Below are 11,094 nucleotides of genomic sequence, written 5' to 3' on the forward strand. Positions count from 1 at the left end.
GCTGGCACTGCCTGGCATGCATCCCCTCCCTATGGCTGCCCCCCCAGCAGCACCCCAGGAGCCCCTGTGTGCCATCTGGCTGTGATGCAGCAGGGCAAGGGGTGGCAGGCATGTCCATGGGGCTCCCCACTGCTGCCGTGCGTGCTTGGCCAGCTCCTTACCTGTCCTTCTGCGAGGGGGCTCTCCTGGTCGCCAGGGTGGGCAGACAAGGGCCCTGGGGTCCTGCCTGCGCCCACTCCCCAGAAATGCCGGGCAGCTCGTGCGGGGCTGCCGCTGCCTCTCCTCCCCCGGGAGCTGCGGGTGGTGGTGGCTGTGGAGCAGCCATGCGTGGTGGCCGGCCCCACACCGCACCCCATGCTCTCGGCCATGCCGGCCCTGCCAGGCAACCCCTACCCACGCTCCTGCCTGTGCCTCGGCCACACGAAGCACTGGTGGGTCGGGGCGCCCCAGGGAGCACTGGCACATCCCCCCACCGCCTCCCAGCACAGCGCGGCCCACGGCCTCGTCTGGGCGGGCGTCTCGCCTCCCCCTCCTTGGCACCGTGGGATGAGCAGGAGGATACAGGCTGTCCCAGCCGGAGCCTCCCCCAGCCCGCAGCCGCCCACGGCAGCAGTCCTGCCCGCCCCATGGTCCCAGCGCCGCGGGACCCACATAGCAGCCGCCGTGCCACAGCCTGTGCACCGGGCAGGGCTCCCACACGGGGTCACACTGCACCCCGGCCCTGCCGGCAGCCCTGCCCACAGGGTGGCAGCCCCGGTGCGGTGTGCGGGGCTGGCAGCTGCCTGCACCGACGGGCCCACCCCGTGGGGAGCTTCTGCACCCGCTGCCGCCCAGCATGGGCTGAGGGGGGTCCCCTGAGGGCAGCGTCCCCCACCGCAGCTCGCTGTGACCCTGGCTCCAGCCCCGGCACACCTGGAGCCTGGGGCACCCCTGCATCCCTGCTGGGCAGCAGGGTGAGGGCTCCCGGGGGCCGCGTGCTTGCAGTGGCGGGGGAGGCCGGTAGGGGAGGGGCAGGTCAAGGCTGGGATGGAGGAGGCACAGCGAGGCTGCTGGGGGGCCCCGAGGCTGGGGGGGTCACAGGCTAGGGGGGCCCACGGGGAGCCGGGCAGCCCCCTGCCACCCCGCGCTGCCCCACGCGGCAATGTGGGTGGGGGCGGTGGGGCTGGGGCCAAGCGGGGAGGTGGCGCAGAGACCCCCGTCCCGGGCCCCTCTCGGGCCGCAGCGATGCCCCTCCGCGGCCGTGGGGCCGGGCGAGGGGCCGTAGGGCAGCAGCGGGTGTCCTGACCCACACGGGGGCCCCGCGCGGCTGCGTGGGGGCTGCCCCACGGCAGGGGGATATGCGGAGGGGGCGGGGCCGGACACCCCCCACTCCGCAGTGCCCCCTCCCGTACGGGCCCGGGCGGCAGGGGCGGGGCTTGTGTGGCGGTGGGCGGGTGCACTGCTGGCCGCTGTGCAGCACCAGAGGCGTGGCCATGGCGGCAGGGGCCGTGGTGGCGGCACGGTGACGTAACGGCGCGGCGACGCGCTGACGTGTGCGGCGCAGCCATGGCGCCGCGGCGGCCGGCAGAGCTGTATCGGGCGCCGTTCCCGCTCTACACTGTCCGCCTCCACCCGCGGCGGCCGCTCGCCATCACTGCCGGCGGCGGCGGGGCCGCCAAGACCGGCATCCGCAATGGCGTGGTGCGGGCGCAGCCAGGGGTCCCGCGGACGGACGGGCGGGCGGGCGGGCGGGGTGTGCGGGGCCCCGGGGGCGGCGGGGCCCGGGGGCGGGCGGGGTGGGGCCGCGGCCCTCGGCGGGGAGCGGGGCGGGGGGGCGGGGGGGAGGCCTCGGCCGTGCGGGTGGCCCCGGGGCAGGTCCCCGCTGCGGGGCCGGGCGGGGGCCGGGGGCTGCGCCTGGCGGGGGCTGAGGCCGAGCCCCGTCCCGCAGCACTTCCTGCAGCTGGAGCAGATCGGGGGGCAGCTCAGCGCCTCTCTGCTCCACTCCCACGACACCGAGACCCGTGCCACCATGACCATGGCTCTGGCCGACGACATCATCGCGGCGGGGCAGGACGCCAGCTGCCACATCCTGCGCTTCAGCCTGCAGGCACCCGAGGCCAAGAGCGGCTCAGACGCACGGAATGGTGAGGTCCCGCTCTCCCCGGGGGGGCTGGTGTGGGGTGCCGGGTGGTTTGGAGGGTGCTTTGGAGGTGGAGCAGTGCTGTGCGCCCACTGCCCCCCCCTTTCCGGGCCTGCCTTTGCCCCCCGCTCCTTGTGCTTGCTGGGTTGCTGGGCTCAGCCTGCCTGGTGGCAGGGAGCTGTCTGAGGGCTCCATGTCATCTGCCCCACCACAGGCAGTGGGGAGAAGGGGCCACGGAAGCGGAAGGGTCCCAGCTCAGTGGGACAGGGTGACACACAGAGCCAGACAAGTGAGGTGACGGTGGAGAGCCTGCACAGCGTCCGCACAGATTTCAGCCCCGATGCCCTGCAGAAGGCCGTCCGCTTCAATGCTGACTGCTCTCTGCTTGTCACCGGCGGTGCTGACGGCTTCCTCCGCCTCTGGGAGGTAGGTGCAGGGCGGAGCTGAGGCTGGGTATTGCCATGCCGGCAGCGGTGTGTATCTGGCGGTGAATGCCAGGCCCCAGTAGTGCCAAACTGGCAACATCTGTTATTCCATAACGCTGCATCTTCCTGACACCTTTCCCAAGCAACTGCAGATGCTGTGTCGGGGGGAGCCTGGGGCTGCTGAGGGCTCCTGGCCCATGGGGCATGGCTGACGCCTGCTCTGCCCTTGCAGTTCCCCAGCATGAAGAAGATGCTGGAGTTCAAAGCCCATGACGGAGAGATTGAAGATATTGCCCTGGGCCCTGACAACAAGGTGAGCATCAGGGGGCTCCCCAGTTTGGCAGGGAGAGCTATCCTTGGACACCCACACTTTCTGCGTGCAGGTGGTGACAGCAGGACGGGACTTCCAGTGCTGCGTGTGGCAGCAGGACCAGCTGGTAACGGGGCTGCACTGGAATGAGAACCTGCCTGGCATTCCTGACAAGGCTTACCGCTACCAGGCCTGCAGGTGAGGGCTGTGGCATGTGGGTGGGGGGCTGGGAACAGACCACCCCCACGGCGGCTGCCCTGGGCTGAGCCTTCTCCCAGTCCCTGTGGTGTTTGTGGTGAGGGGCTCCCTGGGGCTGGGGGAGGAGCAGGGGCAGTGCCTGCTTTAGTGGGGTGTGGTCTGGGTCCAGGTTTGGGCTTGGGAGGTCGGGCAGGTGCTGAGTGCTGGGAGAGCTGTAGCCCCCACAGATCCTCACCTTGCAGCCATGGGTGAAGGGGTGGTGGTGGTGCTGGCTATAGGGACTGATGCCACCACTGCTTTCCTGCGGCAGGTTTGGGGCCGTGGAGGACAACACTGGAGCACTGCGGCTCTACACAGTTCAGGTGCCCCACAAGCGGGAGCGCCGCCCCCCACCCTGCTACCTGACCAAGTGGGATGGGAAGAGCTTTCTGCCACTGCTGACCAGGCCCTGTGGCAGCGAAGTGATCTCCTGCCTCTCCATCAGGTACCCTAGGGCAGGGCAGGCGTGGGACCTGGGGCCACACCAGCCCCTGCTTACTGTCCTTCCCCCTGCAGTGACTCAGGCACCTTCCTGGGGCTGGGCACGGTGACGGGCTCTGTCGCTATCCACATTGCCTTCTCGCTGCAGGTGAGCTGCAGGGTGCTGGGCAGGGAGGGGTGCAGGGGTAGCCCCAGTGCCCTCCCCAGGGGCTGCACTGCTTCTGGCCACCCTCTTGTCCTGCCCCACAGAGGCTGTACTATGTGAAGGAGGCACATGGCATCGTGGTGACGGATGTGGCATTTGTCCCTGAGAGCCGGCGTGGGCGGGAGCTGCTGGCAGGGAATGAGGCTGCCCTGCTCAGCGTGGCTGTTGACAGCCGCTGCAAGCTGCATCTGCTCCCCAGCCGACGTAGGTGCTGGGGGGCTGCCACGGGTGACTACAACCACTCCCCAGCCCGGAGCCAGGCTGCCTCTGCCTGTTCTCCAGGAGGTGAGGGGGGCTCGGGGGCTGCAGTACCCATCCTCGCTCCTCTCTCCTCTGCAGGCTCTCTCCCTGTCTGGCTGCTGCTGCTGCTCTGTACCGGGCTCATTGTGGCCACCATCCTGCTGCTGCAGCTTGCCTTCCCAGGGCTCCTGTAGCCCCTGTGTCCCCCCAGGCACCAGGATGGACTCCCCAGGCCGGCCAGCCTCTGCCATGCCTTGGCCCATCCCAAACAGACTGTGAAGCAGATGAGGGACCAGCCCCCGCCCTGCTGGCGCTCGGGGCGTGGATGAGGGGTCCAGGAGCTGCATGGGGCCCCAGCTGGATGGTACTGTTCAGGCTGCGGTGCGGCATGGGGCTGGCCCCAGAGAGGAGGGGTCCCACCAGCCCTCCACCCCGCTGCTGCCATTAAAACTGGAGTGCAAAAGCAGCAGTGTCCATGCTGGAGCTGCGCTGCAGGGGGCAAGGAGCCAGCTCTGGTGCTGCGCCCGGCTGGGGGGGGGGGCTGCTCTGGGCCCTCCCTGCCCAGCCCACGGGCGTGTGGCTGCAGCTGCGTGGGTTTATTATTGTGGGGGCAGGCAGCATCCTGCCACACAGCCCCCGCCCCAGTGCTGTCCCTGTCCCCTCCAGCTGCCACGCTTATGGTGTGGGAGCCGGAAATGGGGGGGGGCGGGGCCTGGGTCCTACATTGTCCCCCATAGCTGCACGGGGCCTGGGATCGGTGCCAGGGGATGCCAGCAGCCGGGTGTGTCCCCCCCACGCACCTGCTGTGGCGTTGGCCCGGGCCGGTGGCCAGGTGCGGGTGGAAGAGCAGGCTGCCCACCGGGCCTTCGGTGCTGCGGGGGGTTCTGGGGGGGGAAGCAGGGCCGGGGTGGGCACTGGCCCCGCTGTGCAAGGCTGTCCCGGCTCTGCCGCAGGGGGGGAGGGTGTGGGCGTCTCGCCCACCAGCTGCCTCTTGCCCGGCACTTTCAGGGGTTGACTACGGTGGAGGCGGCGGGTGGGAGTGGTGGGGGGGCCGTGGCTCGCCGGACCCCGGTGCCCACCCGTAGCCGGTGCGGCAGGCGGTGCAGGTAACGGCTTGGCTGCTGCCGGTGGGTCCCGGGAGCGGCGGGGCCGGCGCGGGGTGCCGGTGGCTGGAGGGGAGCCGGCCGGGGCGGCGGGAGCTGGGGCAACGCTGGCCTCGCCCACTCAGCGGCTGCACCCACGTTGGTCCCGCTCCGCGGTGGGCGCGTGTCGCCCCGGCGGCCATCTTTGAGGCGGGCAGGGGCGCAGGATGCCGGTTAACCCTTGCGCTGCCGGCGGGGCGCGGGCGGAGCCGCCCCGGGTGGGGCTGAGCCCCCGCCCCGGGCAGGGGAGGGCCCGGCGGGCGGGCCGGGCGGGTCCCAGCCGCTGCCGGTGCTGGTGCTGGCGGCGGTGCCCGGGTAAGTGTCAGCTACGTGGCCCAGGGCGGGGTGGGCGCCACCGAGCGGTACTGAGACGTGATACCGGGGCCGGGTGAGTGGGCACCGGGCTGCAGGGGTGTTCGTGGCTGTGGGTGTGTGCGCTGCGCCGGGCAGCCCGTTGGTACGCGGGGCGTGCGGCAGGCCTGGAGGCACCCGGTGTGCGTGCAGTGCGAGCAGTGCCCTGCGGCGTGCCCACGTACAACGCAGGCGTTCCGCCGGTGCGGTGCCAGCGTGTCCCTGCCGTGTCCCCGCCGCGCTGGAGCTGGTGGACGCCCCCCAGCGCTGCCCGGGCCCCCCCTCCGAGCTGCTGCTCCAGCCCGGCTCGCGGGGGGTGGGGTGGGGTGGGTGTCGGGGGAGCTGCTGCAGGTGCAAAGGTGGGTGGCAGGGGCTGGCAGCAGGGAGGCAGGGGCTGGACGAGCTGGGGCAGGACGGTGCCGTGACCGTAAGAGTGGAAGCGCCTCTGCAGAGCCCCTCACCTGCTCCCCACCCCCTGCCCTTCTCCAAACGCCGGATTCTCCCAGCACCCACTGTAGCTCGGCACAGCCCCCTCCTGAGCCAGGGCACCCATCCAGCTGCTCTCGTGCACCCAGCTGCTCTCACCTGGCTGCAGCCTGAGGTTGCAGGATGAAGAACCCAGTGGTGATCCTGTTGCTGCTGGTGGTGGTCCCCATGGTGTGGGCTGCCCCCAAGGCTGAGGGGCAGAGGTATGGGGCAGCAGAGCTTTGGTGGGGCAGAGCTCTGGGGGGGGGCATAACTTTGGGGGTGGTGTGGTTTGGGTGCACAGGTGCAGACAGGGCTCATGAGTGCGGGTGGGGTGCATGGGGGTGGCTGGGTGCATGGCTGGGGGGGGGTGCCAGGGTTGGGGGGTGCATAGACAAGGACAGGGTTCGTGGGCCCAGGGGTGTGTGCAGGGCTGTGAAGGCCATGGGTGGAGAGGACATTTGTGTGGTTTATTGCGGGGACATCAGGCCAGGCCAGGGTGGTCAATGCCCCTGCCTGGGGGCACAAGTAACACCACCCCTCTCCCCGGCCAGGGCTGAAGTCCCTGCAGCCACAGGGCTGGATCCTGACCCTGACCTGCTGAGCCCGGAGCTGCCCATGCTGCAGTGAGTCCTGCCCCTCAGGGACCCCAATGGCACTGGGCCCTGCACTCCTGGCCCCGGGGGCTCCTCATTGCGGGATGGGTGGGGGTGGGGGGTGTGCTTGGGCAGTGCCCAGCTGCCTGTGAGGCAGCATGGTCCTGGGGACAGCTGTAGGGTGGGGCACAGCAGCCCTGGGGCAGGCTGTAGGGCAGGGTCAGTGGGTGCCCACACGCAGCCTGGCTGCCTCCAGGCTGCTGCAGAGCACGGTGAGGAGCCTGGGGCCACCGGAGTGGGACGTGCAGACCATGACACGGGAGCAGGGTAAGGCCACACGGCAGCAGGGGGCTGGGGGCCGGCAGGAGCACGGATGCAGCCCCAGCCCCATGGCTCCTGTGCTCCACAGCCCTGCTCTACCTCTTCGTGCTGCATGACCATGACCAGAGCGGGCACCTGGATGGGCTGGAGCTGCTGCAGCTGCTGAGCTCTGTGCTGGTGCCGCTGGACAGTGAGTGGCTGGACCCCTATGTGGTAGGTTCCATGGGTATGGCCCCTCACTGCCCCATGGAGCCCCCAGGCTGGACCCTCACCCCATCCTCCTCCTGTCCCTGCAGGTGGTCCCACTAGTGGACCAAGTACTGGAGAGGCAGGACCTGAACAAGGACGGGCTGGTCAACCCCCCGGAGCTGCTGTTCTTGCACAGCAGGGGTCAGGGACCTCTGGGGCAGCCCCATGTGCAGCGACCTGGGGAGTCACTGGCAGAGGCTGGGGCTGTGCTGGGGGGGGATGCAGGGGTGAGCAGCCCCGGGCATGGCCCGGCAGAGGGGCAGATGGTCCCCCCAGCTGCAGCCCCCAATGCTGAAGGCATGGAGGTAGAGGAAGCCTCTGAGATTGAAGCCCCTGAGGGGGAGGCAGCCCCAGTTCTGGGGGAACCGGGGGAAGGGTAGGTGGTGGGGGGCTGTGGGCAGGGCTGTGCCAGCCCCACAGTAGCTGTGGGGTGTGATACCCCAGCTGCTCCCTGCCTCACTAAGGGCACAGAGCAGTGGGGGGATCCCCATGCCCCCCATCCTGCAGCAGGGCTGGGGAGGGTGGTGGGGCAGGATGGTGCAGTCATGTGTGTAATGCAGCAGGATGGAGAAATACAGGCGCTGCTGCTGGTGCTTGCCAGGGCCCTGGTCAGTGTAGCCTCCTGTCGGTATGGCCCCTGGCTGGGGAGGGGGGACCGGAACAGCTCGGGGGGGGGGCAGGAGGCAGCAGTGGGGCAGTATGGGGCTTTATTGTGAGTGGGGTGCGGGGGTGCTGCATGTGACAGGGCAGCAGCATGCCCCAGGGCTGGCAGCAGCTCCTGGTGCAGGCACAGGGTGTCTGGCTCAGACGATACCATCGAAGCCCTGAATCCCACATTTCCTGCCCGCAATCTGGCAGCCGAAGGTGAGAGCATCCTGCAGGGTCCTCCCTGGGGAATGGGGGTGTCAGCCATGCCAGGCCACACTGAGACGAGTCCAGTTGTGCCGGGCCATGGCCATGCCACAGCCACGCTGTGACTGTGCCCACCTGCTGAGAGCGCAAAGATGACGGCAGCGTTGAAGGTGTCCCCAGCTCCCAGCGTGTCCACGAGGGTCTCTGGCGGGAATGCATCTGAGTGCACCAGCTCCCCGCTGGGCCCTATGGCATCGGCCCCCTCCTCAGCCCAGGCACAGATCAGTGTGGCCCTGGTGGGGGTGGGGGAATGGGCATGCGGCAGAGCTGTGCCCCCCCAAAACCGGCACCGCTCACACACCCCCTACCCCGGCTGTATGCGGCTGTGCAGCCCCTGCAGCGCCTCGGGGGCCGACTGGTACCCGAAGTGCCGAGCCACATCCTTGCTGATGAACACCTGCGGGAGAAGGGCTGGGACCAGGGCGGGCGACACCCCCAGCTATGCAATGCTGTGCTGGCAGCCTGGTTGCACTCCCCTAGACCGCAGCCACCCACAGGTTGTGCCCCCCTGTACCTCGCCCCGCACCCTCGCAGCCCTGCCCACCACCACCCCACACCCCAAACTCCCACTGCTCCCCCCCAAGCCCTGACACCCCCTCCCTGAGGCTCGCCTCATGACCCCCCCCTCGCCCCTGATGCATAGGCCCCTCCCCCACCCCGCCCCAACAGAAAGGCCCCGCCCCGCACCACGTGGGCCAGGCCCAGCAGCGGCAGCAGCTCCTCCCGCGGCTTCTCCACCTCCACCGAGGTGCGGACCCGCTCGGCCGCTGGCTGGTCCCGGTTGTACCTCTCCACGCGCCGCATCATCGCCGCCTGCTCTGCCGCGTTCCGGGCCTGTGGTCACACACCGCCTGGCACAGGCACCGGCTGCCCCCGTCGTCCCCCACACACAGCCCCAGGGTCCCCCACACACGGCCCCGGGGGTCCCCCCCCAGCCCCGGCCCCACCTCCCAGTGGATCCACTTGTACTGGGAGAAGTCAACCAGCTCGAAGTCATGCGCAGTCACGTCGGGCAGATTCCTGCAGGGAGGGGCTCAGGCAGGGAGGGGGGACACCCAGCCACAGTGTGGGGCAGCCCCCAGGGACCCCCAGCCAGGGGTGACGGGAAGTACTGCGGGCTATGGCAGGCTCAGTGGTGCTGCAGGGCAGAGGTCCCGGCAGGGATGGCACCACCCTGGTGAATTATTAATGATGGTGCAGTGCGACCCTGAGATGGACTCAAAGGGCAGCATGGCAGTGGCTGGGCTGGAGCTGCCAGAGGGGTCAGTGATGCCCAACAGCCACTTCCACCATCAACACATGTAAGCGCAGCCTGCCCTCTGCCACAGCGAGGACCTCGGCTGCCCTGCTGGCACCAGCACAGCCATGGGAGCACTGTCCTGGGCACCATGTGCGGTGCAGGGTGTGTGTCCCTGTGGGGGCTGTGGCAGCTGTCCCACACACCAGAGCGCATGGCCATGCAGGGATGCCACCGCCAATCACAGCTGCAGCATGTTGGGGTGATTGACAGGGATTGTGTGTGCAGGATTATGGGGAATCACCCAGTCTGGCACACAGGATTCCCTGGCAGGCAGCGCTGGGCTGGCACTGGAGGAGCCTCTGGCCCAGACCAAGCACTGTGAGACCTCTGGGGTGCATGGGATGGCCTGAGTGCCTAGCTCGGTTGGGGCCAAAGGCAGGGAGGGGTCCACAGCCCCAAGCTGGCCTCGCTGAGCGCTGCCTGCTGCGTGATCAGGTCTGGGGCTGGTGCCCTTACGTGTCGTAGAGCACGATGGTCCGGGAGCCATTGGCGGCGCTGACAACACAGCAGGCGCAGGGCACATCCCCACGGGGCTGCCAGGCCACATGCGTCATATCCACACCCCGGTGCCGGAAATCCGCCACAATGAAACTTGGGGGACAGAGAGGGGGGTGAGAGGTGCCACGCACCCATGGGCGTGCAGGATGGTGCGGGTGCCCCGGCTGGCATTGGCGATGACGACAGAGGTGGGCAAGCAGCCAGCAGGCTGCGGCACTGCATGGCCCACGTCCACCCCGTAGCGCTGCAGGTCAGCCAAGACGAAGCTGCCGGTGGGAGAGACGTGGAGGGGCCAGTGGAAGCATCAAAGTGGGGCAGCCCCAGCCGCCCCCCCCCCTCCCCATACCCCACTTACTCGGCAGCGTGTCCAGGGGCCAGCGAGCCCATGAAGGCGCAGGGGGCTCCCAGCAGCGCCAGCACCGTGCAGGAGTTGGAGGCGTTCCCGCCCCGCTGCCACCGCTGCGACACGCACCTGCAAGGCACCGGGCCGTGGGCACCGGGCCGGCCCCGGGGAGACCCCCGGCAACACCCTGTGGAGCTGCCCCCGACCCGGTACCTGATGTCCGAGTCCTCGGCGGGGTAGGCCTCCACCACGCTGATGATGTCCAGGCAGACCAGCCCCACGCACAGGATCCGCTTCTCGCCCCCGGGGCCAGGCCCTGGCTCCCGTCGCGTTGCTGCTCCCGCAGCCATGCTACCCCCGCCCCGCCCCCGCGCCACGCCTCTCACGCCGCCGCCAATCAGAGCCCGCCGCCACGCCGCTCCCTCCGCGGGCGAGTGGAGGGCGCGGCCTGGGGGCGGACCGCGATTGGCGGGGCGTGGTCAGCGCCGTCCCGCCCCGAGGCCACGCCCTGCCCCGCACTGCGCGAGCCCCGGGTGTCGGGGCGTGCGCAGAGCGGGCGGGGTGGGCCTGCACGCAGTGAACGGGCACCGGGCACCGGGTACCGGGAGCGGGCCTGCGCGGGCACCGGGCACACCTCCGCGGGGCACACCCCCCGTGTGTGCACCCCCTCCCCCCCCTGCCATGCACACACACACACCCGTGTACCCCCCCTGATGCGCACACCGCAACTACACCCGCACTTCCCATGCACACCCTTCCACTGGGGCAGCCCTGGGGCGAGGGGTGCTATGGGGTGGGGGCTGCCTGGGGGGTGAGGACGTGGCTAGGGTCCTCTGGACTCTGCCCTGGCCAGCCAGGAACAGCCGGTGTCACCGCAGGGGACTTGGGGGTGAGTCCGGCCCCACTCCACAGCTCCTCCTCGAGCACGGGATGCGGGTTG

The 11,094-nt window shown here is 70.0% G+C and overlaps 3 protein-coding genes across 12 annotated transcripts; 2 read left to right on the forward strand and 1 right to left on the reverse strand.

The window, feature by feature from the left end:
* The first annotated feature begins 1,509 nt into the window (after positions 1-1,509).
* Positions 1,510-4,443, forward strand: PREB (prolactin regulatory element binding). Its single transcript, XM_040598894.1, has 9 exons — positions 1,510-1,680; positions 1,928-2,123; positions 2,334-2,545; positions 2,777-2,857; positions 2,928-3,052; positions 3,363-3,536; positions 3,608-3,680; positions 3,782-3,941; positions 4,077-4,443. Exons 1-9 carry the CDS (start codon positions 1,546-1,548, stop codon positions 4,169-4,171), a joined length of 1,251 nt encoding a protein of 416 aa, XP_040454828.1. The 5' UTR covers positions 1,510-1,545; the 3' UTR covers positions 4,172-4,443.
* An 828-nt stretch (positions 4,444-5,271) lies between these two features.
* Positions 5,272-7,713, forward strand: CGREF1 (cell growth regulator with EF-hand domain 1). Of its 5 annotated transcripts, none has more exons than XM_040598905.1 (6): positions 5,377-5,434; positions 5,977-6,159; positions 6,490-6,561; positions 6,788-6,858; positions 6,941-7,065; positions 7,149-7,713. In XM_040598905.1, exons 2-6 carry the CDS (start codon positions 6,080-6,082, stop codon positions 7,479-7,481), a joined length of 681 nt encoding a protein of 226 aa, XP_040454839.1. In that variant the 5' UTR covers positions 5,377-5,434; positions 5,977-6,079; the 3' UTR covers positions 7,482-7,713. The 5 variants fall into 5 exon arrangements, with proteins under 5 accessions (XP_040454836.1, XP_040454839.1, XP_040454840.1 ...); XM_040598904.1 differs by having other exon boundaries at positions 5,422-5,507; XM_040598902.1 differs by lacking the exon at positions 5,977-6,159 and having other exon boundaries at positions 5,272-5,507.
* Positions 7,714-7,794: 81 nt separating this feature from the next.
* Positions 7,795-10,539, reverse strand: KHK (ketohexokinase). Of its 6 annotated transcripts, none has more exons than XM_040598895.1 (8): positions 10,368-10,539; positions 10,167-10,283; positions 9,770-9,904; positions 8,961-9,033; positions 8,701-8,847; positions 8,322-8,410; positions 8,089-8,246; positions 7,795-7,990 (listed from the first exon to the last, which is right to left on the reverse strand). In XM_040598895.1, exons 1-8 carry the CDS (start codon positions 10,502-10,504, stop codon positions 7,905-7,907), a joined length of 942 nt encoding a protein of 313 aa, XP_040454829.1. In that variant the 5' UTR covers positions 10,505-10,539; the 3' UTR covers positions 7,795-7,904. The 6 variants fall into 6 exon arrangements, with proteins under 6 accessions (XP_040454829.1, XP_040454830.1, XP_040454831.1 ...); XM_040598896.1 differs by lacking the exon at positions 9,770-9,904 and adding an exon at positions 9,943-10,077; XM_040598897.1 differs by lacking the exon at positions 10,167-10,283.
* Between the last annotated feature and the right edge of the window lie 555 nt (positions 10,540-11,094).

This window comes from Falco naumanni, chromosome 6, assembly GCF_017639655.2.
Source record: "Falco naumanni isolate bFalNau1 chromosome 6, bFalNau1.pat, whole genome shotgun sequence".
NCBI lineage: Eukaryota > Metazoa > Chordata > Aves > Falconiformes > Falconidae > Falco > Falco naumanni.

What these genes read in the sequence shown, in the direction of transcription:
- PREB (XM_040598894.1), top strand. Translation starts at nt 1,546, where the DNA reads ATGGCGCCGCGGCGGCCGGCAGAGCTGTATCGGGCGCCGTTCCCGCTC. An exon ending in CCGGCATCCGCAATGGCGTG is followed by an intron (nt 1,681 to 1,927) that starts GTGCGGGCGCAG and finishes CCCGTCCCGCAG; the next exon opens with CACTTCCTGCAGCTGGAGCA. An exon ending in CCCTGGGCCCTGACAACAAG is followed by an intron (nt 2,858 to 2,927) that starts GTGAGCATCAGG and finishes TTCTGCGTGCAG; the next exon opens with GTGGTGACAGCAGGACGGGA.
- CGREF1 (XM_040598902.1), top strand. Translation starts at nt 5,287, where the DNA reads ATGCCGGTTAACCCTTGCGCTGCCGGCGGGGCGCGGGCGGAGCCGCCC. An exon ending in AGACGTGATACCGGGGCCGG is followed by an intron (nt 5,508 to 6,489) that starts GTGAGTGGGCAC and finishes CTCCCCGGCCAG; the next exon opens with GGCTGAAGTCCCTGCAGCCA. An exon ending in CCGGAGCTGCCCATGCTGCA is followed by an intron (nt 6,562 to 6,787) that starts GTGAGTCCTGCC and finishes GGCTGCCTCCAG; the next exon opens with GCTGCTGCAGAGCACGGTGA.
- KHK (XM_040598895.1), bottom strand. Translation starts at nt 10,504, where the DNA reads ATGGCTGCGGGAGCAGCAACGCGACGGGAGCCAGGGCCTGGCCCCGGG. An exon ending in GCCGAGGACTCGGACATCAG is followed by an intron (nt 10,284 to 10,367) that starts GTACCGGGTCGG and finishes GGTGCCTTGCAG; the next exon opens with GTGCGTGTCGCAGCGGTGGC. An exon ending in CATCTTTGCGCTCTCAGCAG is followed by an intron (nt 7,991 to 8,088) that starts GTGGGCACAGTC and finishes CCCATTCCCCAG; the next exon opens with GGAGGACCCTGCAGGATGCT.